Source organism: Solea solea, chromosome 12, assembly GCF_958295425.1.
Source record: "Solea solea chromosome 12, fSolSol10.1, whole genome shotgun sequence".
NCBI classification, from domain to species: Eukaryota; Metazoa; Chordata; class Actinopteri; order Pleuronectiformes; family Soleidae; genus Solea; species Solea solea.
The window spans coordinates 12,500,677-12,527,222 of NC_081145.1; the positions used below are offsets into that span (position 1 = coordinate 12,500,677).

At 41.1% G+C, this 26,546-nt stretch overlaps 2 protein-coding genes across 2 annotated transcripts; one reads left to right on the plus strand and one right to left on the minus strand.

Annotated features, from left to right (window-relative positions):
- Nucleotides 1-1,645: 1,645 nt before the first annotated feature.
- scamp5a (secretory carrier membrane protein 5a) lies at nucleotides 1,646-20,113 on the minus strand. The gene is made up of 7 exons (XM_058646093.1): nucleotides 19,931-20,113; nucleotides 18,153-18,226; nucleotides 17,898-18,017; nucleotides 16,883-17,039; nucleotides 16,690-16,791; nucleotides 5,630-5,747; nucleotides 1,646-4,677 (listed from the first exon to the last, which is right to left on the minus strand). The coding sequence occupies exons 2-7, from the start codon at nucleotides 18,157-18,159 to the stop codon at nucleotides 4,483-4,485; spliced, it is 699 nt and encodes a 232-aa protein (XP_058502076.1). The 5' UTR covers nucleotides 18,160-18,226; nucleotides 19,931-20,113; the 3' UTR covers nucleotides 1,646-4,482.
- A 723-nt stretch (nucleotides 20,114-20,836) lies between these two features.
- parp16 (poly (ADP-ribose) polymerase family, member 16) lies at nucleotides 20,837-24,998 on the plus strand. The gene is made up of 7 exons (XM_058645670.1): nucleotides 20,837-21,008; nucleotides 22,403-22,599; nucleotides 23,162-23,299; nucleotides 23,446-23,652; nucleotides 23,747-23,918; nucleotides 24,018-24,162; nucleotides 24,537-24,998. Exons 2-7 carry the CDS (start codon nucleotides 22,411-22,413, stop codon nucleotides 24,670-24,672), a joined length of 987 nt encoding a protein of 328 aa, XP_058501653.1. The 5' UTR covers nucleotides 20,837-21,008; nucleotides 22,403-22,410; the 3' UTR covers nucleotides 24,673-24,998.
- Nucleotides 24,999-26,546: the final 1,548 nt, after the last annotated feature.

The following is a 26,546-nucleotide window of genomic DNA, read 5'->3' on the forward strand; positions in this document are numbered from 1 at the left end:
CCAAATGTTGTGCAGCAAACTTTAAGCGAGCTTCCACATGCCTTTTCTTGAGCCGCGGTGTCTTGCGTGGTGAGCGTGCATAGAGGCCATGGCGGTGGAGTGCATTACTAATTGTTTTTTTTTGAAACAACTGTACCTGCTTCTTTAAGGTCTTTCTGAAGATCTCCGTGAGTGGTCCTTGGTTCTTAGACAACTCTTCTAATTATTCTATGGACTCCTCTATCAGTAATCTTGCGAGGAGCACCTGGTCGTGGTCGGTTAATGGTGTAACTATGTTCTTTCCACTTCCGAATAATAGCTCCAACAGTGCTCACTGGAACATTCAGAAGTTTAGATATACATCTGTAACCAATGCCATCCGTATGTTTGTCTACAATAGGCTTGTGAAGGTCTTGGGACAGCTCTTTGCTTTTACCCATCTTGAAATGCTTCTTGAGTGTCACCTTGGTAATGAGAAACCTTTATAGGCCACCAATTAGGACTTATCCAGCTAATATTAATTTGCACTGATAGGGGGCAGGATTGCTTCCTAAATACTGGCTTCCTGTGCCTTCTTACACCTTTTTTTCTTCATGTGTTCAATACTTTCTCCCTGTGTCATTTCACTTTATTACACACAACTTCATTTGTGGACTCATTTGTTTTTATTTCTTTGTATGTGTGGATAACTTGGGTTGTTACTGACATCCGGTGAAAATTTCATCCTAATAGCCCCATCGGAAATATATTTACTGAGAAAAATGTTGACGCGTTCAATACTTATTTTCTCCGCTGTATGTAGTGAACAAAAAAAGTCTCCGTCACCTTCAGGAGGTTGTCACCTGGGATGGTTTTCCAGCAGTCTTCAAGGAGTTCTCTGAGGTTCCCATTACATGTGAGAGCTATTTGAACCAGAAACAGAGTGATGGAGTGCTGTGTCAGATGACCTGGCATCCACACAATCACCTGACCTAAAACCAGTTGAGATGGTTTGGGATGAGATGGACCGCAGAGTGAAGGTAAGCCAACAAGTGCTGAGCACTTCTGGGAACTCCTTCATGGTTGCTGGAAAACTGTTCCAGGTGACGATTGAGAGAACTGCCAAGAGTGTGCAAAGCTGTCATCAAAGCCAAAGGTAGCTACTTTGAAGAATATAAAATCTAAAACATTCTGGTTTCTTCAACACTTTTTTGTTTGATACATAATTCTATGTTTTCCGTATGTCAAACGTATGACAGTATCAGTCAAATTAAATTCTATTCCCCGTTTCCCATCATATACTATTTGCACTACAGTAATGCATATCTGAGTTTATACTATATTGCACCACTGTACATTACTGTACATTATATATTTTACACCATCCCCACCACACTATTGTACATACTGTATATTTCCACCATAAATACAATCTGTACCACTGCAAATCATTTATACTGTATAGTTATAGCATACTGTATATACCAGTATACGAGTATATTATAGTTATTCTGTGAGTGCTTATGCACTTCTGGTTAGATGCAATCAGCATTTCATTGCCTCGTACCTGTGACGTGTGCAATGACAATAAAGTTGAATAGAGACGGATTTAACAAGCACTGACGTTTTTTGGATTCTGGATTTAAGACAGAGATAAAGATAAAAGCAAAGTTATTAAAGGACAAAAGAAGATGCAACAAGAACTATTTATTATCTCTTAGGGTAAGACCAAATAATACAAAAAGTAATACACAAAAATGTATTCCTCATTTACTCCACTAATGGAGACACAGCCTCCTGAAATGTTTCATTCACCTAATTAGAGCATGTTCCTACTGAGAGTGTATATCAATGGCAAATATTTACCCCATCGTTAAGTCATTATATATTCATATCTACTTATTTATAGTACATGATAAATACATATCCAACAACACACGTCACATATGGGGAACGCGGGGAAGGTCGAGTGGAAATGGCTGTCAAGAAGCTTTGAAACAGGAATGTGAAGCAGAGAGTATAATCTCCCCGGCGCGCTGAAGATGTCCATAAAATGTCCATAAACACGGTCACGGTGCTGTATGTACATACGACAGGAAGCTCATACTTCTAACTCGCTGCCGCCTCGAGAGAAAACTTCTCTGTCCATCTTCATTTGAGCATGTGGATGATTTTTAGGGTTGTATTTCCTAACTACTGTATATGCATCTGCTGGTGAAAATGTTACCTAATTGTAAAATTATACTAAGTGTTGTCCAACAGAAGAGAGCGAAAAAGGCCCCATTCCTCTAATTCATAACAAGTGCGTGTGTATATGTGAGGCCTGCACAACAGGACCCCACTATTAACTCTACTGTTAAATATGTCATGTTCGTATTGCTACACGGTGAGTCACACGGTGAAGGACGCTTGCACTGTCAGCAGGTGACCCAGCGCAAAACACTGATTAAAAATGATAGAATTAACAAAACACCTTCAAAGATCTGATTACCCAGAGCCACGGAGAGACACAGTAAACACGTACTTCACACACACACACACACACACGCGCGCTTCTTCAAAGAAAACCACACAAAAAAACATAAGGTTGATATAAAAAAAAGCGAAACAAATAACTATTAAACACCACACCATCACAATCAGACGAGACGACTCACAGGATCGGAAATAACGAGCATTCAAATACGTATCTTCACATCTGTTTCAAGTCTAATACTGTATATTACTGCAATAACCAACTACTGAATCTTGAAGAGTTTAAAGTGACTTCACCTTTTAACTGAAAGAAAGAAAGAAACATAAACCCGTAGGGCCTCACAAGGTACGCACACACACACACACACAAATATTCTCTCTCTTTCAATATCACGTCTTCAAGAAATAAGTGGCAATTTTTTGCAATTGTATATTCTATCTTTCTTTTATATACATGTCATATCACACCAACTCATGGAATAACATCAATAGCCACGAAATGACACGCGGAGTGAGGCCAGAGCTCCAGAAACAAGTATAGCCATTTAAGCATTTACATGTAGGGGTTAAGAAGTGGGGGAAATGTCCATCACTTCATACAACGCTATGACAGCCAACAACGATGATTATTCTAATATTTACTGTGTGTTCAACCTGCGAGTGTTTTGGTTTTTTCTCTCTCGTGTAACCTGTACAGTTTTGATTTGGAATGTTTTTTTTTATCCAAAGAACTGCAATCCTAAATACTGCATGTGCTTCACTTCAAACGTGGAATAAGACGTTTAACTGCTCAACGCATAGGATTGGATGGAACCAAGCGCCCCCCATGATGGTGGAATAGTGGTGAAAAGAGGAGACAAAAGCCAGAAAACGTCGACCGTTTAAGGGCTTTAAAGGTAGAATTTAAAACCAGCCATCACAAATTTCCTGAGAAATGTAAAAAAAAGAAGTGTGGATTAAAAAACAAAAAAATCAGGTCATCAAAATGTGAACTGTAAGAAAGTTTCTTCACTGCGTCAAGCTAATGACTTCTTATTATAGGTAAGACCTATGTCACAGGTAAAAACATTTCCAGCAGAAATTGTCTAATTCATTTATTTTGTTCAAATTTAATTTCTCTTCTTCAACATATAACTTTAGTTTACCTGGGCCCATATTCACATCAAAATATCCTCCTAAATTTATGTCTTACAACATACCAACTTACAGGGACACATTTGGCAATAAATTCAGTGTTTTACTACAAGTTTTTGGTAAATAAAGAGCTTCTACAACCAGACAGGAAGCAGAATACCAGTGGTGCATCATGAGTTCCAGTTTAAATGGATGCAGCACAGATCTGTCTGCACCTCTACAGTTTTCCTTCTAATAATAATAATAATCATTTTGACGTGCAATGCTGCCCTCCACAGAGAAAACGTTTCTGAATACTGAAGCTACAGCTCTCTCCAATTAATTACTGATAAACATATTATCACTAGTTAAGCTCGTTTATTGTTTATATGATTTGGGCAGTCATTGTTTTATTTGTTTTTCATATTTATTGGTTAAGAGTAGCAAGAATGTAAATTGCACATAATCCCATAATGTTGAACCGTTCCTTTAACTGGGAATCTCTTCATGTGCGGTAACTAGTTCAAGCATTTGTTGACCTGATCGCTGAAGAAAAGTAAACACATGTTTCACGGTTATAGTTCCTTAAACACATTAAATATAAAGTTACATGTGTTGTAAATCCACCTGAATGAAGTCATGGAGCACAGGGGATTATTATTATTATACGTCTCCATTTAAACACAACTCACATTGACCAGCTAAAACTGAGCAGCATAAAATAAAAATAATTTTAAAAAAACAACAACTTTCTAATAACGGAATGACTTAACTGAACTGGGAACTGAATGAATTATTCGCATCCAAAAACATGACTTTTCTCTTCATGAACTCATCCTACACATTATAATGAAGGGCACCTAATTCTGAATTGTGTTCTTAATTGATCCCTTTTATATCTCTCCCACTCGGCAGGCTGCCCTCCCCCCCCTCGCCCTACATTGGGTCGTCGTAGTTGTAGGTGGGAGCTGCTGAGTACTGGTTCTGGTTCGGCTGCATGGCTCCCTGAGCGGCTCCCATGGCAGCCTGCTGAGCTGCCTGCTGGACGTGGGGATTCTTCCAGGCCCCAGTGGCCCACTCCTCTTGGGCCTTGCCCAGGCTGCCACCACTACCACGGTAGAAGTTATGAACCTGTGAAAGAGAGCACACGAGCCTTGTAACTGACAACGAGTTTGTAGAGATTCAAAAAGTTCCTGTATTCAAAGTGTGGCTGTGTGAGGTATTGAACACTGATTCAACACTGACTTGATGGACATGATGTCAATTTTATAAATTTAAAGAGGTTTAAAGATCCTCATTGGACATCAGTGTGACTGACAACTGGTATTATCCAACAGGTGCCTGTTGACAAGTATGAATTTCCAAAACCTGAACATGGCGCTGTTCAAATCGCTTCAGAACAGGAGTTGAGATTATGAGGGACATCACTTCTGGCTGAACTGCTGCACCTACACAGTCCAGTCCGCTTAGGTTAGTCCCAAAAACAAAGGTAAAGAGCAGAGGTGACAGAGCCTTTGCAGTGGCAGTAGATGCTCCCAGACTGTTGAGCATTTTAAATCATCTTTAAAAGACTACTTTTACTCCCATTGTTTTTGTTTGTTTGTTTTGCTTTTATATGTTCTTACTGTGCTCTGTAGCGTTTTTCAAACGTTTTATGTTTTTTACTGATTTTAGTTTTTTCAATGACGTCATTGTGTACTGCACTTTGGTCAACCTTGGTCGTTTTTTTAAATGTGGAATTTGAAGTTTGGAAACTCTCCTGCACTAAAGACCATATATAAAAAAAGATCAGCAATTTCAGCTCATTAATTCACAGGAGCTCAGGGTTCTAGCTGGCACATTCTAACGCGTCGGCCCGTTTTCAGCGTCGATTTCCTTGTTGTAATGTGTGGTGTTCTTGGCTACTGCTTGATCTAATCACGCCAGCATCGAAGCATGGAAATAACAACAAACGCGCGTGTAATATCGCAGCGTACTTCACACCACACATGACATTTCTCACGCTGAGAAGGGATAAAAATAGGTTTAGTGGAATTTGTTCTTTATTATATTCTAATAAGTGGACATGCACTGTGTTAGTCACCTTTGTGAGGGCGATGAAGGAGAGCACGGCTACCGCAGTAAACATGATGGTGGGAATCAGCATCACCACAGCTGAGCCGACATTGGTGCTGAAGAAGGTGATGGTAGCCAGCCAGCCACTGGGGAAGCAACAAAAGAGATATCATCATCACACATGACAAAGCATAAATACATGATGCAGTATTGATGATTTTCCTGTGGCCCCATATCTGCAACATAAGCTAACAGCATTTAAACTTTGTTGAAACAGGTTTGGTGCAAGAGAATGAACCGAAAACACAGTGGTATAAACTGTAAAGGTTTTCAAAGCTTGCCCAGTGAAAACAGCTGTCAGCTCCATACGAAGTGAAAAACAAACACGCATACAAACAAATATTGTGTATATTGAAATCCTACTGTTACACACTGTGCCTTTAAATGAATGTGGGCCACTTTTTGAAGATGTTTTCAAGGGCAATGGCCTCACACGTAAAAAGTAATGCTTCATATTACTAGCGCAAAAAGAAAGCCTTAGTGTCAAGTATAACGCAGTATAATACGTGGACAATGTGTAAAAATATTAGTAATCAGTATTTGTACGTCAGGCTCTCTACCTGGGATACAGTCAGGTGACATCTGAATGAAACTCAATCAAATATGAAAATAACTAGTACCGCGCGCGGTTCTGAACGGGTTCGAGCCGACCCACGCGGGTCGCCGTGTGCCACGGCTCCCCGCGTGCCTCGCGCTCTCACCCGTTCATTCACCGCGCGCGGTACTAGTTATTTTCAGTACTAGTTATTTTCAGTACTAGTTATTTTCAGTACTAGTTATTTTCAGCGGCGTCCCTGCGCATGTCGTTCCAAATTTCGAGGGGGGTCGGGCAACGTATGACAAAGTTATAGGGCACTTCCTGTTTAAAATGGCAGACTTCCTGTTCGGTCAAGTGCGTGTACGTAAACGTGTTCAGGGAACTTCCCTTGTCTTACATATCAAGTTTTGTGCAGATCGGATAATCTTAGAGTTTACTTTCTGTTTCGGGCATTCCACTTCCTGTTGGGAGGTCATCTCTTGCAGACATGCTCAGGACAGGTCCCTGGTGTCACATAAAAGGTTTCGTGCAAATCGGACAACGTACGGCAAAGTTAGAGGGCACTTCCTGTTTAAAATCGCCAACTTCCTGTTCGTCTCCGTAAACGTGTTCAGGGAAGTTCCCTTGTCTTACATATCAAGTTTTGTTCAGATCGGACAATGTAAGACTTTACTTCCTGTTTCGGGCGTTCCACTTCCTGTAGGGAGGTGACCTTTTACGGACATGCTCAGGACAGGTCCCTGGTGTCACATATAAGGTTTTGTGCAGATCGGACAACGTACGGCAAAGTTAGAGGGCACTTCCTGTTTAAAATGGCCGACTTCCTGTTCGGTCAACGGCGTCTCCGTAAACATGTTCAGGGAAGGTCCAGTAACTCACATATCTAGTTTCGTGTCAATCGGACAATGTAAGTCTTTACTTCCTGTTTCGGGCGTTCCACTTCCTGTAGGGAGGTGACCTTTTACGGACATGTTGAGGAAGGGTCTGGGGTCCCACATACTAAGTTTCAAGTGGATACAACAATCCCTGTTGGAGCAGCATCAAAAACTATAAATGTAATTCTGTCTGCTGTCACCAGGGGGCGCTCTATTTGAAAATGAATATTTTCATATAGACGTGTTCAGGGCTGGACTGTCATCAATCCTTGCAAGTTTGGTTCAGATCGGACCAGGATTGGCAAAGTTGTAACAGTTTGTTTTTTTAGAATTTTCTACCACCACCAGGAGGCGCTGTTTTCAAAATGTACCGTTTCAGCAACACAGTCGTCTTCAGCAACTAACCATCATCAACTATAGCAAGTTTGGTTGGGATCAGACCTTCCATCGCGAAGTTATAAGAGTTTCATTGTCTGTTATGAAAAATTATTATTATCTCCAATTTTGGCGCCCCCTATCTCGTACGCCATACAATATTTTAAGAAGCTTTTGATAACTTTTGATGCTCAACTCGTCCACATTGATCTCACCAAGTTTGAAGGTGATTGCACAAAAGCTCTAGAAGGAGATAATTGAAATACAAGCTGTCATATTGTCTGCTGTCACCAGGGGGCGCTGTTTTCGAAATTTAATATTTTCATATAGACGTCTTTAGGGCCGGACTATCATCAATCCTAGCAAGTTTGGTTCAGATCGGACCAGGATTCACGAAGTTGTAGCAGTTTGATTTTTTGTCCCAAAAATCCGACTTTGCGTCATTGCCATGGCAACACCGTTAAACGATTTGTCGTCATATTGATCACGCATCATCTACCATGTGTTTTGACTGTTGTCACCAATTTTGAGTGCGGTACGATTATCTGTGTAAAAGTTATTCCCGAAATCGTAAAAAAACTTTTTTTTTGTGTATTTTCTTTCACCACAAGGAGGCGCTGTTTTCAAACTTCACCGTTTTTTCATAGACGTCTTCAGCCATGGCCCATCATCAATCATAGCAAGTTTGGTTCGGATCGGACCTTCCATCGCAAAGTTATAAGAGTTTTTTTTTTCTGATGCGAAACATCAGAATCATCACGAACTTTGCCGCCCCCTATCTCGTGCGCCGTGCGACATTTGAAAAAACTTTTGATACCGTGAGCTCCTCAACTGGTCCACAGGGACCTCACCAAGTTTGAAGGTGATCGCACGAAAACTCTAGGAGAAGTTAGTTCAAATACCATTGCTGCGAATTCGCCAAAATCGCCAAAAAATCGCCAATCAACCCAAGATGGCGGACTTCCTGTAGGTTTCACGGGAAAGTCGTCATCGACTTTTTTGACCGTCCCCACCTAATGAACGTGTGTACCAAGTTTCGTTCACGTACGTTAAACCCGACATGAGTTGACCTAATAGAAGTTTTTTGCGTGACTTTTTAGCCCCTCCCACCTCCAATTTTCCACGCATTTTCCCCGAACGACTTTCAGACGTAAATTTACACCAGGATTGATGCGGTCACAAAAATCTGTGAGTTTTGGGGTATGGGAAAGGCCTCAAAAATGCGATTTACTTTTAGGAATAATAATAATAACTAGTACCGCGCGCGGTTCTGAACGGGTTCGAGCCGACCCACGCGGGTCGCCGTGTGCCACGGCTCCCCGCGTGCCTCGCGCTCTCACCCGTTCATTCACCGCGCGCGGTACTAGTTATTTTCAGTACTAGTTATTTTCAGCGGCGTCCCCGCGCATGTCGTTCCAAATTTCGAGGGGGGTCGGGCAACGTATGGCAAAGTTATAGGGCACTTCCTGTTTAAAATGGCCGACTTCCTGTTCGGTCAAATGCGCGTCCGTATACGTGTTCAGGGAACTTCCCTTGTCTTACATATCAAGTTTTGTTCAGATCGGACAATCTTAGAGTTTACTTCCTGTTTCGGGCATTCCACTTCCTGTTGGGAGGTCATCTTTTGCAGACATGCTCAGGACAGGTCCCTGGTGTCACATATAAGGTTTCGTGCAAATTGGACAACGTACTGCAAAGTTAGAGGGCACTTCCTGTTTAAAATGGCCAACTTCCTGTTCGTCTCTGGAAACATGTTCAGGGAAGGTCCCGTAACTCACATATCTAGTTTTGTGTCAATCGGACAATGTAAGACTTTACTTCCTGTTTCGGGTGTTCCACTTCCTGTAGAGAGGTGACCTTTTAAGGACATGCTCAGGACAGGTCCCTGGTGTCACATATAAAGTTTTGTGCAGATCAGACAACGTACGGCAAAGTTAGAGGGCACTTCCTGTTTAAAATGGCCGACTTCCTGTTCGGTCAACGGCGTCTCCGTAAACATGTTCAGGGAAGGTCCGGTAACTCACATATCTAGTTTCGTGTCAATCGGACAATGTAAGACTTTACTTCCTGTTTCGGGCGTTCCACTTCCTGTAGGGAGGTGACCTTTTACGGACATGTTGAGGAAGGGTCTGGGGTCCCACATACTAAGTTTCAAGTGGATACAACAATCCCTGTTGGAGCAGCATCAAAAACTATAAATGTAATTCTGTCTGCTGTCACCAGGGGGCGCTGTATTTGAAAATGAATATTTTCATATAGACGTGTTCAGGGCCGGACTGTCATCAATCCTTGCAAGTTTGGTTCAGATCGGACCAGGATTGGCAAAGTTGTAACAGTTTGTTTTTTTAGAATTTTCTACCACCACCAGGAGGTGCTGTTTTCAAAATGTACCGTTTCAGCAACATAGTCGTCTTCAGCAACTAACCAGCATCAACTATAGCAAGTTTGGTTGGGATCAGACCTTCCATCGCGAAGTTATAAGAGTTTCATTGTCTGTTATGAAAAATTATTATTATCTCTAATTTTGGCGCCCCCTATCTCGTACGCCATACAATATTTTAAAAAGCTTTTGATAACTTTTGATGCTCAACTCGTCCACATTGATCTCACCAAGTTTGAAGGTGATCGCACAAAAGCTCTAGGAGGAGATAATTGAAATACAAGCTGTCATATTGTCTACTGTCACCAGGGGGCGCTGTTTTCGAAATTTAATATTTTCATATAGACGTCTTTAGGGCCGGACTATCATCAATCCTAGCAAGTTTGGTTCAGATCGGACCAGGATTCACGAAGTTGTAGCAGTTTGATTTTTTGTCCCAAAAATCCGACTTTGCGTCGTTGCCATGGCAACACCGTTAAACGATTTGTCGTCATATTGATCACGCATCATCTACCATGTGTTTTGACTGTTGTCAGCAATTTTGAGTGCGGTACGATTATCTGTGTAAAAGTTATTCCCGAAATCGTAAAAAAACTTTTTTTTTGTGTATTTTCTTTCACCACAAGGAGGCGCTGTTTTCAAACTTCACCGTTTTTTCATAGACGTCTTCAGCCATGGCCCATCATCAATGGTAGCAAGTTTGGTTCGGATCGGACCTTCCATCGCAAAGTTATAAGAGTTTTGTTTTTCTGATGCGAAACATCAGAATCATCACGAACTTTGCCGCCCCCTATCTCGTGCGCCGTGCGACATTTGAAAAAACTTTTGATACCGTGAGCTCCTCAACTGGTCCACAGGGACCTCACCAAGTTTGAAGGTGATCGCACGAAAACTCTAGGAGGAGTTAGTTCAAATACCATTGCTGCGAATTCGCCAAAATCGCCAAAAAATCGCCAATCAACCCAAGATGGCGGATTTCCTGTTGGGTTTGGATCATGGTCATAATGTAATTTTTTCTTCATCTTGACCCACTACACATGTGTACCGAATTTCGTGCATGTGCGATATTTGTGTTGGTCATGGTGAATTTGGACAGGTGGCGCCGCACTTATTGGCCCCTCCCACATTCAATTTTCGACGCACATTCCCCGAACCTTTTTCAGACGTAAATTTACACCAGGATTGATGCGGTCACAAAAATCTGTGAGTTTTGGGGTATGGGAAAGGCCTCAAAAAGGCAATTTACTTTAAGGAATAATAAGAATAATAATAATAATAATAATCCTTCCAGTTTCAATAGGTTTCTTGCAACCTTGTTGCTCGAACCCTAATAATCCTTCCAGTTTCAATAGGTTTCTTGCAACCTTGTTGCTCGAACCCTAATAAAAATAACTAGTACCGCGCGCGGTTCTGAACGGGTTCGAGCCGACCCACGCGGGTCGCCGTGTGCCACGGCTCCCCGCGTGCCTCGCGCTCTCACCCGTTCATTCACCGCGCGCGGTACTAGTTATTTTCAGTACTAGTTATTTTCAGTACTAGTTATTTTCAGCGGCGTCCCCGTGCATGTCGATCCAAATTTCGGGGGGGATCGCGGCAACGTATGGCAAAGTTATAGGGCACTTCCTGTTTAAAATGGCCGACTTCCTGTTCGGTCAAATGCGCGTCCGTAAACGTGTTCAGAGAACTTCCCTTGTCTTACATATCAAGTTTTGTGCAGATCGGACAATCTTAGAGTTTACTTCCTGTTTCGGGCATTCCACTTCCTGTTGGGAGGTCATCTTTTGCAGACATGCTCAGGACAGGTCCCTGGTGTCACATATAAGGTTTCGTGCAAATCGGACAACGTACGGCAAAGTTAGAGGGCACTTCCTGTTTAAAATGGCCAACTTCCTGTTCGTCTCTGGAAACGTGTTCAGGGAAGTTCCCTTGTCTTACATATCAAGTTTTGTTCAAATCGGACAATGTAAGACTTTACTTCCTGTTTCGGGCGTTCCACTTCCTGTAGGGAGGTGACCTTTTACGGACATGCTCAGGACAGGTCCCTGGTGTCACATATAAGGTTTTGTGCAGATCGGACAACGTACGGCAAAGTTAGAGGGCACTTCCTGTTTAAAATGGCCGACTTCCTGTTCGGTCAACGGCGTCTCCGGAAACATGTTCAGGGAAGGTCCAGTAACTCACATATCTAGTTTCGTGTCAATCGGACAATGTAAGACTTTACTTCCTGTTTCGGGTGTTCCACTTCCTGTAGGGAGGTGACCTTTTACGGACATGTTGAGGAAGGGTCTGGGGTCCCACATACTAAGTTTCAAGCGGATACAACAATCCCTGTTGGAGCAGCATCAAAAACTATAAATGTAATTCTGTCTGCTGTCACCAGGGGGCACTGTATTTGAAAATGAATATTTTCATATAGACGTGTTCAGGGCCGGACTGTCATCAATCCTTGCAAGTTTGGTTCAGATCGGACCAGGATTAGCAAAGTTGTAACAGTTTGTTTTTTTAGAATTTTCTACCACCACCAGGAGGCGCTGTTTTCAAAATGTACCGTTTCAGCAACATAGTCGTCTTCAGCAACTAACCATCATCAACTATAGCAAGTTTGGTTGGGATCAGACCTTCCATCGCGAAGTTATAAGAGTTTCATTGTCTGTTATGAAAAATTATTATTATCTCCAATTTTGGCGCCCCCTATCTCGTACGCCATACAATATTTTAAAAAGCTTTTGATAACTTTTGATGCTCAACTCGTCCACATTGATCTCACCAAGTTTGAAGGTGATCGCACAAAAGCTCTAGGAGGAGATAATTGAAATACAAGCTGTCATATTGTCTGCTGTCACCAGGGGGCGCTGTTTTCGAAATTGAATATTTTCATATAGACGTCTTTAGGGCCGGACTGTCATCAATCCTAGCAAGTTTGGTTCAGATCGGACCAGGATTCACGAAGTTGTAGCAGTTTGATTTTTTGTCCCAAAAATCCGACTTTGCGTCGTTGCCATGGCAACACCGTTAAACGATTTGTCGTCATATTGATCACGCATCATCTACCATGTGTTTTGACTGTTGTCACCAATTTTGAGTGCGGTACGATTATCTGTGTAAAAGTTATTCCCGAAATCGTAAAAAAACTTTTTTTTTGTGTATTTTCTTTCACCACAAGGAGGCGCTGTTTTCAAACTTCACCGTTTTTTCATAGACGTCTTCAGCCATGGCCCATCATCAATCATAGCAAGTTTGGTTCGGATCGGACCTTCCATCGCAAAGTTATAAGAGTTTTGTTTTCCTGATGCGAAACATCAGAATCATCACGAACTTTGCCGCCCCCTATCTCGTGCGCCATGCGACATTTGAAAAAACTTTTGATACCGTGAGCTCCTCAACTGGTCCACAGGGACCTCACCAAGTTTGAAGGCGATCGCACGAAAACTTTAGGAGGAGTTAGTTCAAATACCATTGCTGCGAATTCGCCAAAATCGCCAAAAAATCGCCAATCAACCCAAGATGGCGGATTTCCTGTTGGGTTTGGATCATGGTCATAATGTAATTTTTTCTTCATCCTGACCCACTACACATGTGTACCGAATTTCGTGCATGTGCGATAATTGTGTTGGTCATGGTGAATTTGGACAGGTGGCGCCGCACTTATTGGCCCCTCCCACATTCAATTTTTGACGCACATTCCCCGAACCTTTTTCAGACGTAAATTTACACCACGATTGATGCGGTCACAAAAATCTGTGAGTTTTGGGGTATGGGAAAGGCCTCAAAAAGGCGATTTACTTTAAGGAATAATAAGAATAATAATAATAATAATAATAAAAATAACTAGTACCGCGCGCGGTTCTGAACGGGTTCGAGCCGACCCACGCGGGTCGCCGTGTGCCACGGCTCCCCGCGTGCCTCGCGCTCTCACCCGTTCATTCACCGCGCGCGGTACTAGTTATTTTCAGTACTAGTTATTTTCAGTACTAGTTATTTTCAGCGGTGTCCCCGCATACGTCGTTCCAAATTTCGAGGGGGATCGGGCAACGTATGGCAAAGTTATAGGGCACTTCCTGTTTAAAATGGCAGACTTCCTGTTCGGTCAAGTGCGTGTCCGTAAACGTGTTCAGGGAACTTCCCTTGTCTTACATATCAAGTTTTGTGCAGATCGGACAATCTTAGAGTTGACTTCCTGTTTCGGGCATTCCACTTCCTGTTGGGAGGTCATCTCTTGCAGACATGCTCAGGACAGGTCCCTGGTGTCACATGAAAGGTTTCGTGCAAATCGGACAACGTACGACAAAGTTAGAGGGCACTTCCTGTTTAAAATGGCCAACTTCCTGTTCGTCTCCGGAAACGTGTTCAGGGAAGTTCCCTTGTCTTACATATCAAGTTTTGTTCAGATCGGACAATGTAAGACTTTACTTCCTGTTTCGGGCGTTCCACTTCCTGTAGGGAGGTGACCTTTTACGGACATGCTCAGGACAGGTCCCTGGTGTCACATATAAGGTTTTGTGCAGATCGGACAACGTACGGCAAAGTTAGAGGGCACTTCCTGTTTAAAATGGCCGACTTCCTGTTTGGTCAACGGCGTCTCCGTAAACATGTTCAGGGAAGGTCCAGTAACTCACATATCTAGTTTCGTGTCAATCGGACAATGTAAGACTTTACTTCCTGTTTCGGGCGTTCCACTTCCTGTAGGGAGGTGACCTTTTACGGACATTTTGAGGAAGGGTCTGGGGTCCCACATACTAAGTTTCAAGTGGATACAACAATCCCTGTTGGAGCAGCATCAAAAACTATAAATGTAATTCTGTCTGCTGTCACCAGGGGGCGCTGTATTTGAAAATGAATATTTTCATATAGACGTGTTCAGGGCCGGACTGTCATCAATCCTTGCAAGTTTGGTTCAGATCGGACCAGGATTGGCAAAGTTGTAACAGTTTGTTTTTTTAGAATTTTCTACCACCACCAGGAGGTGCTGTTTTCAAAATGTACCGTTTCAGCAACATAGTCGTCTTCAGCAACTAACCATCATCAACTATAGCAAGTTTGGTTGGGATCAGACCTTCCATCGCGAAGTTATAAGAGTTTCATTGTCTGTTGTGAAAAATTATTATTATCTCCAATTTTGGCGCCCCCTATCTCGTACGCCATACAATATTTTAAAAAGCTTTTGATAACTTTTGATGCTCAACTCGTCCACATTGATCTCACCAAGTTTGAAGGTGATCACACAAAAGCTCTAGGAGGAGATAATTGAAATACAAGCTGTCATATTGTCTACTGTCACCAGGGGGCGCTGTTTTCGAAATTTAATATTTTCATATAGACGTCTTTAGGGCCGGACTATCATCAATCCTAGCAAGTTTGGTTCAGATCGGACCAGGATTCACGAAGTTGTAGCAGTTTGATTTTTTGTCCCAAAAATCCGACTTTGCGTCGTTGCCATGGCAACACCGTTAAACGATTTGTCGTCATATTGATCACGCATCATCTACCATGTGTTTTGACTGTTGTCACCAATTTTGAGTGCGGTACGATTATCTGTGTAAAAGTTATTCCCGAAATCGTAAAAAAACTTTTTTTTTGTGTATTTTCTTTCACCACAAGGAGGCGCTGTTTTCAAACTTCACCGTTTTTTCATAGACGTCTTCAGCCATGGCCCATCATCAATCATAGCAAGTTTGGTTCGGATCGGACCTTCCATCGCAAAGTTATAAGAGTTTTTTTTTTCTGATGCGAAACATCAGAATCATCACGAACTTTGCCGCCCCCTATCTCGTGCGCCATGCGACATTTGAAAAAACTTTTGATACCGTGAGCTCCTCAACTGGTCCACAGGGACCTCACCAAGTTTGAAGGTGATCGCACGAAAACTCTAGGAGGAGTTAGTTCAAATACCATTGCTGCGAATTCGCCAAAATCGCCAAAAAATCGCCAATCAACCCAAGATGGCGGATTTCCTGTAGGTTTCACGGGAAAGTCGTCATCGACTTTTTTGACCGTCCCCACCTAATGAACGTGTGTACCAAGTTTCGTTCACTTACGTTAAACCCGACATGAGTTGACCTAATAGAAGTTTTTTGCGTGACTTTTTAGCCCCTCCCACTTCCAATTTTCCACGCATTTTCCCCGAACGACTTTCAGACGTAAATTTACACCACGATTGATGCGGTCACAAAAATCTGTGAGTTTTGGGGTATGGGAAAGGCCTCAAAAATGCGATTTACTTTTAGGAATAATAATAATAATAATAATAATAATAATCTTTTGCATTTCAATAGGGTTCTTGCAACCTTGTTGCTCGAACCCTAATAATCCTTCCAGTTTCAATAGGGTTCTTGCAACCTTGTTGCTCGAACCCTAATAATAATCCTTTCAGTTTCAATAGGTTTCTTGCAACCTTGTTGCTCGAACCCTAATAATAATCTTTTGCATTTCAATAGGGTTCTTGCAACCTTGTTGCTCGAACCCTAAAAAACCTAAACAAAGAAAGCAGCCCACCCAACAACAGTTTCAGCCAGCACAGAAGAAGTGGAGAAGTGAAGGAAGGAGAAGTGAGGAAATGAAGAAGTAAGAAGTGAGGAAAAGAAGATATGAAAGGAAGTGAGGAAACATATACATGGAACACACACAAGCAGCCGTGAAGGGAAAACACTGGAGACTGAAATGCTAATACTAAAATACAGGAGGTAAAAGAGAATTAAAAACATAAATAGTAAATTATCAACCACATGCTACAATCTTCAGGGTCACCAGATGTAAGACCATCTCAACACCTATGAAGAACTTTGGAACGACAAGTAACACGGAACTGAAAACTATCTACTTAAAAATGGACAATGTTATTTAATGAGTGAAATAGTCCTTACCACACCCCCCAACCTGGAATGCCAACAGTCTGGATGATACTGATCACCACCTGGGCCATGAAGACGAAGAAGAACGCCATGAAGTTGAAAGAGCTGTCAGTCCTGCACAGAGAGAGAGAGATAATCGACATTATATTTGATGTGATTCAGCGAGAAACAGCTGCCGTGAAGGATCAGGCGAGACTCCTCTTACTTGAAGGCCTTGTAGATGGGCCTAAACCAACAGACGTAGGAGCAGGGGGTGAAGAGGATGAGCCACAGGATGGCCATACCAAAGTTGGTCGCTCCACCGCCTCCACACATCCACGCCAGGCAGCCGATCAGATTAAAGGCTAGTGTGGCACTATTCACTGTTAGCATCACAGACGAGAAGAGAAATGACCCAAACATGTTTTATTTAATCACAGTCAGGTCATGTCTAAGTCAAGCTACATCTTAACATAAACAGGAACTATGATTTATTTAGCACATGTAGTTTTTAAATCAGACTTACATTCTTAGTTTCAAAAGGAAAAAGAAAAAGATGCTATGCCGTTTTATGTATTTATATCCCAGATTGACACATTACAAATACTGTTACTATTAAGATCTTCTGCATTAGTATTCGTTTATGATTAGTTATTTGTTCTACGCCAGGACAAAAACAGCACACATGTATTAAGACCCACAAATGGCTTGCAAAATAAATGTAACTTAAGATATTTATTTTTCATAAAATGAAGTTGTGATGGATTTATCAAACATTTCTTTGAAATGTCTGGTTCACTGTTTTCAAAACAACATTAGGCGATACAGAAATGGCAGTAAAATAGTCAGAGCATTTATAGTATGCACACATTTGCCTTTGTCACGATTTATGTTGAAATAGTGACCAAAACAGTGGCAAATAATGTGAATTTAGAAGTTTTATGTTTCATATTTCAAGTTTTATGTAAATTTACACTTGAATAAATGCTAAAAACAGATGGAAATTGCTCTGTGACATGAAGCGGTGTGACCAGTCAGTCTGGTCTCACAGCTTTACTGGAGCGACTGACGCTGGACAATCATAATATTTATGGCAAAACAGTGTGAGAGTCAGAAGGAGTGCATAGGTTAACCATCATGTGAGCAACACAACATGTAGTAGGTAGTTTGGTTATTGTACTGTTCTGCAGGTCGGCAGCTCACACACACACACACAGACTTTGAGCTGGAGGAACACTTACAGATCCATAGGTAATAGAGCCTTTTGCACATGGTGCGACGCTGGTCTGGGATCTCATTGAAATCTTGGTAAAAACATGGCTTGAGGGGAATGAAGCGAGGAAGAGGAGGAAAGTTGTTTTCTGGAATACAAAGATGCAGTTCAGCACAGCTGTTCACAGGGAATTCAGAAAGTGTTCAAGACAAGACAGCTGTAAGATTGAGAAGCATAAATCGGTTGATTTAAGCAACACAGCTGAAAGGAGTGGAAAACTTACCTGCCATAATGACCGCTCAGTGTGTTCCTTCACTTCCAAACAGACTTCAATATCAGCTTTCCTTAAAAACAAACCTGTAAACAACAGGGCGGTTTTTATAGGTGCAAACTCATAAACCTGGCACGCACACACTGAATCCACATGTGATCTGATTAAAGGTGCTGTCACATAGTAATGCATCATTTATTTATGAACAACATGATGAATTACACATGGATGGGTTGATATGAAAATCTCACATCATGATTATTCTGAATCCATAATGACAATTCAAAAGCTTTCAATTATATATTTTCTAAGAAACTCTACTCATCATTTAGTTTGTATCCAAGATATTTTAGAAGATGATATATATATATATATATATATATATATATATATATATATATATATATATACTGTATATATATATATAAATATTGATATCAAAAATCATTACAAGAATCTTAAATAGTTATTAAAAAAAAGGTGTGGGAATCACACGGTACCTCAAGATACGATACGTGATACATGGTCCATGATACCAATAATATCATGATACAACAATTCTGTAATAATCAAAATATTGCAAGACAATAATATAGCGATACATCACAATATCTGACAAAAACAAAATGTGTGTGAAAAGTTAAAAGTGCAGGATTTCTCTATTTATCCACAAGATAAAGAACAAAGTGCATAAAGTCTATGTATTGAACGTGGATGGAGCATCTCTTAACTGTCACGATCTCACCGTAAACTCCCTCTTCCTCGGTCAGGTAACTTTTGCCGAGGTTTCCCTCATTCATTTGAGCAGCGCCACCACAAGGCGACATGAAGTAGCGACGCCTGGCGAGTGAAACTGTCTAACCGTTTACATTAAAGCGCGTTAATTTATTAATTAAAGTATTGATGTTTGCCCTGGCATTATGCATTATCGTATGGCGAGAAGCTCATAGTTCCTAGTTCTTCAAAATAAAACACTAGGACATTATGTTTTAGCAGCTACACAGCATTTACAAGTCATATTAATAATTTCCCCAACTACAATTATCCTGAAATTCCCATTTTATTATCAGTGCTTTGTTGTCACGATACGCGAGATTATCGTATATCGTCTCATCCTTTCACTATGAGCTCAGTGGAGTGTGGCCTAAAATAAGCATAACCTATGAGTGTAGCATATGTGTGCTGACGGCCAGCCACAAGGCTGCGCTATCATAGAGCTCTTTTATTTGTCTTTGCACCATAAAGGTTGGCTGTCGACGGTTATGAAAACATTTTCCCCAGATTATTTGACCACATTTCAAAGCCCATGATGGTGAATGTGGGGCATTTTAGCCTGTAGCTGTGAAGGACATCTTTACGCCTTATACAGGGCAATCTACCGACACACACACACACACACACCCATACACGGGGAATGGAAATTAAATCACACAGGTCTCTGATGATTTCATGTATTATGATCGTCAGAGTGTTTTAAATGTGCGGATGTCAGTGATGCTGCAGCAGCAGGACACACACACACACACATAGAGCATCGTGATCACACACACAGACGATGGAGAAGCGTCCTTCAGCCTGTGCGGTACGACACATCTGTCTGTATGTGCCTCGCCTTCATCATCCACACATAGATCAAGTCAAAGACACACAACCACGTTTTTAAATCGGAGCCAGATAAAACAGTTTTACACAGGAAAAAAAAAAATAATAATAATAATATCCCGCCTCAGTCGTCGGCCCTGGATGCGGTGTAATGAATGAAAATGCAGCGATTGAAACGCCTTACCCACCTGATCGGTCCGTGAATGTCGCTAGAATCCCTCTGTTCGTTTACAGACCATCATACGGATTAATAATCTGCGTTAAAGCGCGCTGCAGGAAGTAAACAACGCCGAGGTTTAGCGAGACAAATAACTGTCGTATATTCCTCAAATGATGGAATTGGGAAGGTCACGTGAGTTCTTTTCTTTACGCACATAGCCAGGGTTGCCAGGTCTGCTTGACAAACGCAGACCACTGATCAAATCAAAACCAGCCCCCCCAAAAAAGCTGTGTTACATTTAGGAGGGTTTATTGATCAATTCAGGCAATGTCGCTGTTTAGAGATAAACGGTTTTTTTTACACATACACATTTTTTTTTTAATTGTTTATGTCAAATATGCATTTAGTGTGAACAACATAGTCTGCTCAACTCAACATTTCAGAGGCATCCGAATTTTACGGAAAACCGCGGACCTGGCAACCCTGTACATGCCTTTACGCTGGACGTACCCGCCCGGGTAGAACCGGGGCCCCTGGAAAAAAAGATAGGATTTGTTGCTGGTTTGAATCAGAATACGTGGTTCACCAAGCTCCGCCCCCGCAGTGATACTGTCCACTGTGCTGAAAGTAACAGGCAGATGTGACATGTTTCTTGTTCCACTGTTAAACACACAGCAGAGACACAAAAAACAAGCGACGAAGGACGTTTAATCCAGACTACAAACTGTGTCAACAAGCATGTATACGTTGTGCGCATAAAATCAACATAATATAATGAAATATGGACAATACGATGTGGAGTGGAGTCCTATGGAGTGAATGCTGCGTTAATTTATTCTCAAAATGTTAACGTCTCCATGGCTCGCAATCGTAGAACGGGGTGGAGATAACGTAGACTTTGACGTTTTTGACGTCAAAGTAACTCATGTATTTACACACTGACGCGACTCTTTCTTTTTCCATTCAACAGTTTAATTATCTCCGTTCGTGTTCACACCTGCGCGAAAATACATTTCCGATTTTTTTACGGCACCTGAACACATCAGTGCTACAGCTGAGCTCTCCTTAGCGCTTCCTGTGGTGTTATGAGTTGAGCTAAACTGAAGGTAACGACAAATGATCATATAAAACTACATTTCTTTCAGGCGAGACGTGTCTCGGGTGTGTTTGTGAAACTTCCACGATCCTACGGTTTTGCAACAGAGTGTGTATTTGTTTTCGTTGACGTTACTCAGCGAAGGATAGGCCAGCTGTGCACTTGTTGTAGCTAATGTTAGCATAACATCAACCCTCATAGTGTTCACCAGTGGACAGCCACATCACTGATGTTTGCTAACGTTAAACGTGTCACACACAGCCCTCACTCATCACAATCATTGCACTCGAAGTTATATTTGACGAAATTCTGCTTCACGGACTTTTACTGCGGCTTTTTATGGCACTTTGTACTGTAAATTTAGTGTAAAGCTGTGGTTCTGGAGCATATTTTTTGTGATTATCCGGATTACAACGTAAAATCGAAACATCATTCATTATCTTATCCAAAAACATGAATTCATGAATCATGCTTGTGACACTTTGCTGCACTCTTTTTTAAAAGTATGTTTTGTTTTCCAGTTAATAGTTGGTCAGGGCTGGAAATGTGAGATTATAAACTTGTGTTATGTGGTAAAGTTGTTGGATGATGAGATACTGATATGATTTGCGATAAATAATGTAGGTTTACATTGTCAACGTTTTTCTGCTTAGAGTATTCTCTCCATTCTAACAGTATGGTATTATTGACAAACATGGCCACCTTAGAGCATTTTAATGCCCCCTTCAAACATTGTTTACATAATTAGGTAGGTAGGTACTTTATTTATCCCTGTAGGGAAATTGTTTTGTCCAGTGACTATGGCACAAGTACATACAAACAACCGAAATCAGGATATACTGTAAATCAGAGGTCTTAAACTTGTGATTTCATACGGCCTGCTGCTCAATATCAAATTATAATTATTTTCCTATGTCTTTTATTTACAGATTAATTTTGCATCATGGATATTGTTGTTTATTGTGAACTACAAATTGTTCCATTTCAAAATAAACACTTTTATTTTGAAATTATTTCAGTAGAGTGTGCTCGGCTGCTGTAATGTATTGAGAGAAAATGGTGGAATAATATAAACAAAAGCAGTTGTCTACCTTTATGTTAAGTAGGCACAAAACTAGCACAAAGGACATTCTACATTTCAATTTCAATCTCTGTGTCATATGTGCAGTATGTATCTTATTAAGAATATTGCGTACATTGATAATGCAATGACGGTACATTTTCAATATATTGTTCAGCGCTATGCAAATGGACTCGCCATGGACCAATGGACCTAGATAATTTGTGGTGTTAATTGCATTATATATATATATAATATGTTGTCCTGAGGTGTTCATTGTGCTCTTAACATCATACTTAATGTGTAGCTGTTCTGATGTCATATCTTATCGCCTCTGTTTGCAGTGCTGGGAATGCAGCCTCCGCTCCCACCTGAAGCCGTCAGAGAGCTGGTGTGCTCCTGTCTGCACAGAGACCCGGTGGCAGCAGACCTTCGCTGCAGCCTGTTTGTCGCTGCTGCACAGAACTACAAGAGAGACTCTTTGCTCAGACCCTTCCCCCCAAGATATATAAGTGGTGGCAATAAGGACTTTGAGGAGCTGGTAGGAGATTTCAAGAGATAATGGCGTTTTAATCAACATTTATAACAACTTTTGATTTTAAATATAATATTATTCAATAGCGTTTTACTGAGGCTGCACAAGCACACAGTGAGATTGTGGTGACATGAAGCACATTCACTTGGTGGCAGTACTGTGCTGTTAAAGGTGGCAGTGTGAACGTGAAGAAAGTCTATTAAAGTGAAAATATGAAACTGTCTCTTTGAATGATTTAAGAGGTAGATAAGTCAAGTAGTTAGAAGAAGATGAAGAAGACCAACACCTCAGTTACACTTTATTTGACATATTTACGACAATGTCATAAAATTCAAAGATATGAACATTGAAAGGGATGTTAAGGCAATGATATAGGTGTTTCCTCATAAAGTGGACACATGCTTCTTCACTGAACACAGTCGGAATAATAATATCTATTATCTGAATAATACACGAATATGTGATGTTGACATTAATGCAGAGATGATGACTCAGTTTCAGACACACTGATAATAAGGACGTACTTCAGAGAGGTTTGTAGCATAACAAAGGTGATGTTGCTCTATAGTTGGCAGATGTGAAGTCATTGCCTGGTGTAAGAGAGTTGGTGAGACTGAGACCTGGAGAGGGCGATCATCATCTGGCTCTCACCCACTGGATTCTCTCCTCAAACAGTTTTGCTGTGAAGACACTACAGAAAGAAGAGGTACAGTAGCAGTATTATTTCTCACCCCCAGCACTGACACACAATTAATATGCAATAACAATGCATTACGGTCGGCCCTTAAATAACTGCCATTAATGCATCTACACAGACAGTCTGACAGTATGTTTCTTTTGATTCTCCACCAGTTTGCCAGACTTTGCAACCTGACAGAAAATGAAGGGATTTCTGCACCTGCTCCAGACTTCCTCTTTGAGTTGGAGTACTGTGATCTGCTGAATGCCAGGTTTGAGAGGACGAGGGCTGGACGCGATGTCTTCTATGCGTTCCACGGGAGTCGCCTGGAGAACTTTCACTCAATCATTTACAATGGGCTGCACTGTCACCTCAACAAGGTCAGCTGCAGGTGGATTTTGGACAAGTCTGGTTGTTTCTGACTAAAGTGTAAACTTCCATCTCTTCGGTGCATTTTCTTTATTGTATGTGTAGAACTCAGTGTTTGGAGAGGGGACCTACCTCACCAGTGACCTCAGCATGGCTGTGCTCTACAGCCCCCACAGCAGTGGCTGGTCAGAAAGTCTCCTGGGTCCACTGCTGAGCTGTGTTGCCTTGTGTGAAGTCATCGATCACCCGGATGTCAAGTGCCAGGTGAAGAAAAAAGGTGTGTGCCCCATGTGAGGATGTAGGATATAAAGCATTTGGTGCCTGTGAGCATAATAATTGCTGCTGCTTATTAAAACAACTCATTTCTCACATTCAGATTCTGAAATCGTTGACCGTCAGCGCTCCAGGGCGAGGAACAGTGAAGGGGGGGACGTACCACAGAAATACTTTGTAGTCACCAACAATCAGCTTCTGAGAGTCAAGTACCTGCTTGTTTACTCTCAGAAAAGGCACCTGTCCAGGTAAGATCCATGAAATAGAGGATTGTACTGTATGAGTTATTAGGGATGGGACACTATGAACATTTCCTGTCAGGATTATCCTGACCAAAATATTTGTGTTTCACTATATTATTGTGACAAATGTAAAAAATATACTTTTTTCACAAATATAAATTATTTTCAATGCGTTCTTATTTTACAGCATTTTCCACATATATGCATAAAGATTTTTGCTCAGTACTGTATATTTTCCTGTCTGCTCTTTTCATGATATATAGTATATGACTGTTATTTTCTTTGTGTTACAGTTTGATACATAACTGAGTGTATTTGGTGTGGTCATCATTTCATGTTCTACGGTTTAAAAACCGGCCTGTACTTGTGTTTTTCTTCAGACATTCCCACAGGTCCTCCTGGTTCATGCGTCACCATTTTGCCGTGATGATGAGTCTCTACCTTCTGCTGCTCGTCGTCCTCGGTGCCTTCAACTCCACCACCTTCTTATCCTTCTGGAACAAACTCTTCAGGTGATGAGACAACAGTACTCATGGCCTGGATGTGCGTTATCCACTGTGCCTTCCATTACACAGACGGACGGCAGGCCTGAGCAAAGATGCACCTTTATACTGTTTTCCCTTTAGAATGCTCTTTTAATAAGTTGTTCATTTTGCTGTTGCAAGACATCATATCTGATCACATAGCAGTTTACCTTCAGAGCTGCTGGAGTTCAAATTCTGTTGAAATGGGTAATAAAAATAATAATAATAACAATAAGACCATTCTGCATTTTAAGAATGTTATGCAATGTTCAATCTGTAAATTGTTTTATTAAGTAAAGACTCAGTTTTATAGATAAACTCGGCTACCGTGTGTTTTTAGTTTAATAAACTGAATCTGTACTATTTTTTTAAACACCATGAACTCATGTATATTGTCAGAATCAGCTTTATTGTCCAAGAACTGTATGTCAGCCTACACAGAATTTAACTATTGACTGAATTATTTTGTAAGCAACAGGTTTTTGACTAATTAACGGTGTTGTACAGTGAAATTAAATAGATTTTAAATATTATAAAATCATTAAGATCTTTAATATTACACACTATTTATTCAAAATGACTGAGAAGAATTGTGTAGAAATCTTTGCAGCTGCTGTCCACGTGAAGGCCGCTCTTTCATACTTATCTGTCACACTTTTCTATTGTTAACTGGGGTTTGTGTTGCGTTCAGACTTTAACATTGGGCTGGCTGCCTGCGACAGAGGCACATTTATTACTGCTGGCACTCAGACAGTCCTTTTGTTATCCTTTGGTTTTTATCAGTAAAAACAAGTGAGACGGATATATGGGGATTGATAACAGAGGCGGCCTGCTTTGGTGACAGATCCTGTCGCTATAGTCAATACCTGATATGTTGGTGTGTGTATACACACAAGTGTAAGAACGCACTTCTACTTCTACTTATTAAGAAGATAATTGAAAGCTTTTTTTGTTATTCATTTGTAGCAGCATTTTAAAACGATATTTTATTATTTCCCCTGAATTAGGAATTTCAACAAACAAGAAAATCTGTTTGTCTGTTGTTCATTTAACAGAACTTTCTTGGTACTTACAACCTCATTTTGAAAACAACTATATAACTAAGATTCCGTGCTCTTGCATGTTCACCTGTTTCCATTATAAACAGGTCAAACTTGGAGCTGCGCCGTCCTTTTTTGCAGTTTATTAATGAAATACTATATTTTTTTTTTACTGATGCACCTGACTCACCTGAGTAAAGATGAAAGAAAACGCAGGCCTATTGTTTTGTATTAAAACCAATTCCGTCTTGCGAAACCTCTCAGATAAAAAGCTTCTCCTCCCCAGAAATGTCTCACTTTTGAAGGACACCGAACAAATTGCCCATTGTTGGTCCACACTTTATTCCCTTTCTGTACACACATCATTATTGCTGCCTCATAAACTGTCTGTTATTCAATAACCATCATCTGTCAGGGGGGCAGCGATGGCAGAGGGGACGCATGTGAACCAGAAAACCTCTGAAGATCTGGAATGAGCCACAGCAGCAGACTGATTTCACACTCTCCGTCACTGTACTGTTGTTGTTGCACTATCCACATCACACTAATGCTTCACTATTTACCATCAGTTGCTACTTACCTATCTTACCTATTAAAGATTATTGTGATAATGAGGAAACATGTTAAAATGAAACACTGGTTTCACTAATAACACTGGTGCAGCCAGAATATTTACAATAAAAGTTGAACTCTGTTCATGTTTTGGTCTGTGCACCACCCACCACCCACCCGCCCAATAACACAGCCCGTAGTGCTTTAACACACGGGAAGCAGAGTGAGCAGAGAGCACCTGCATTGGAAATACTGACTGACTGACCAGACCTAA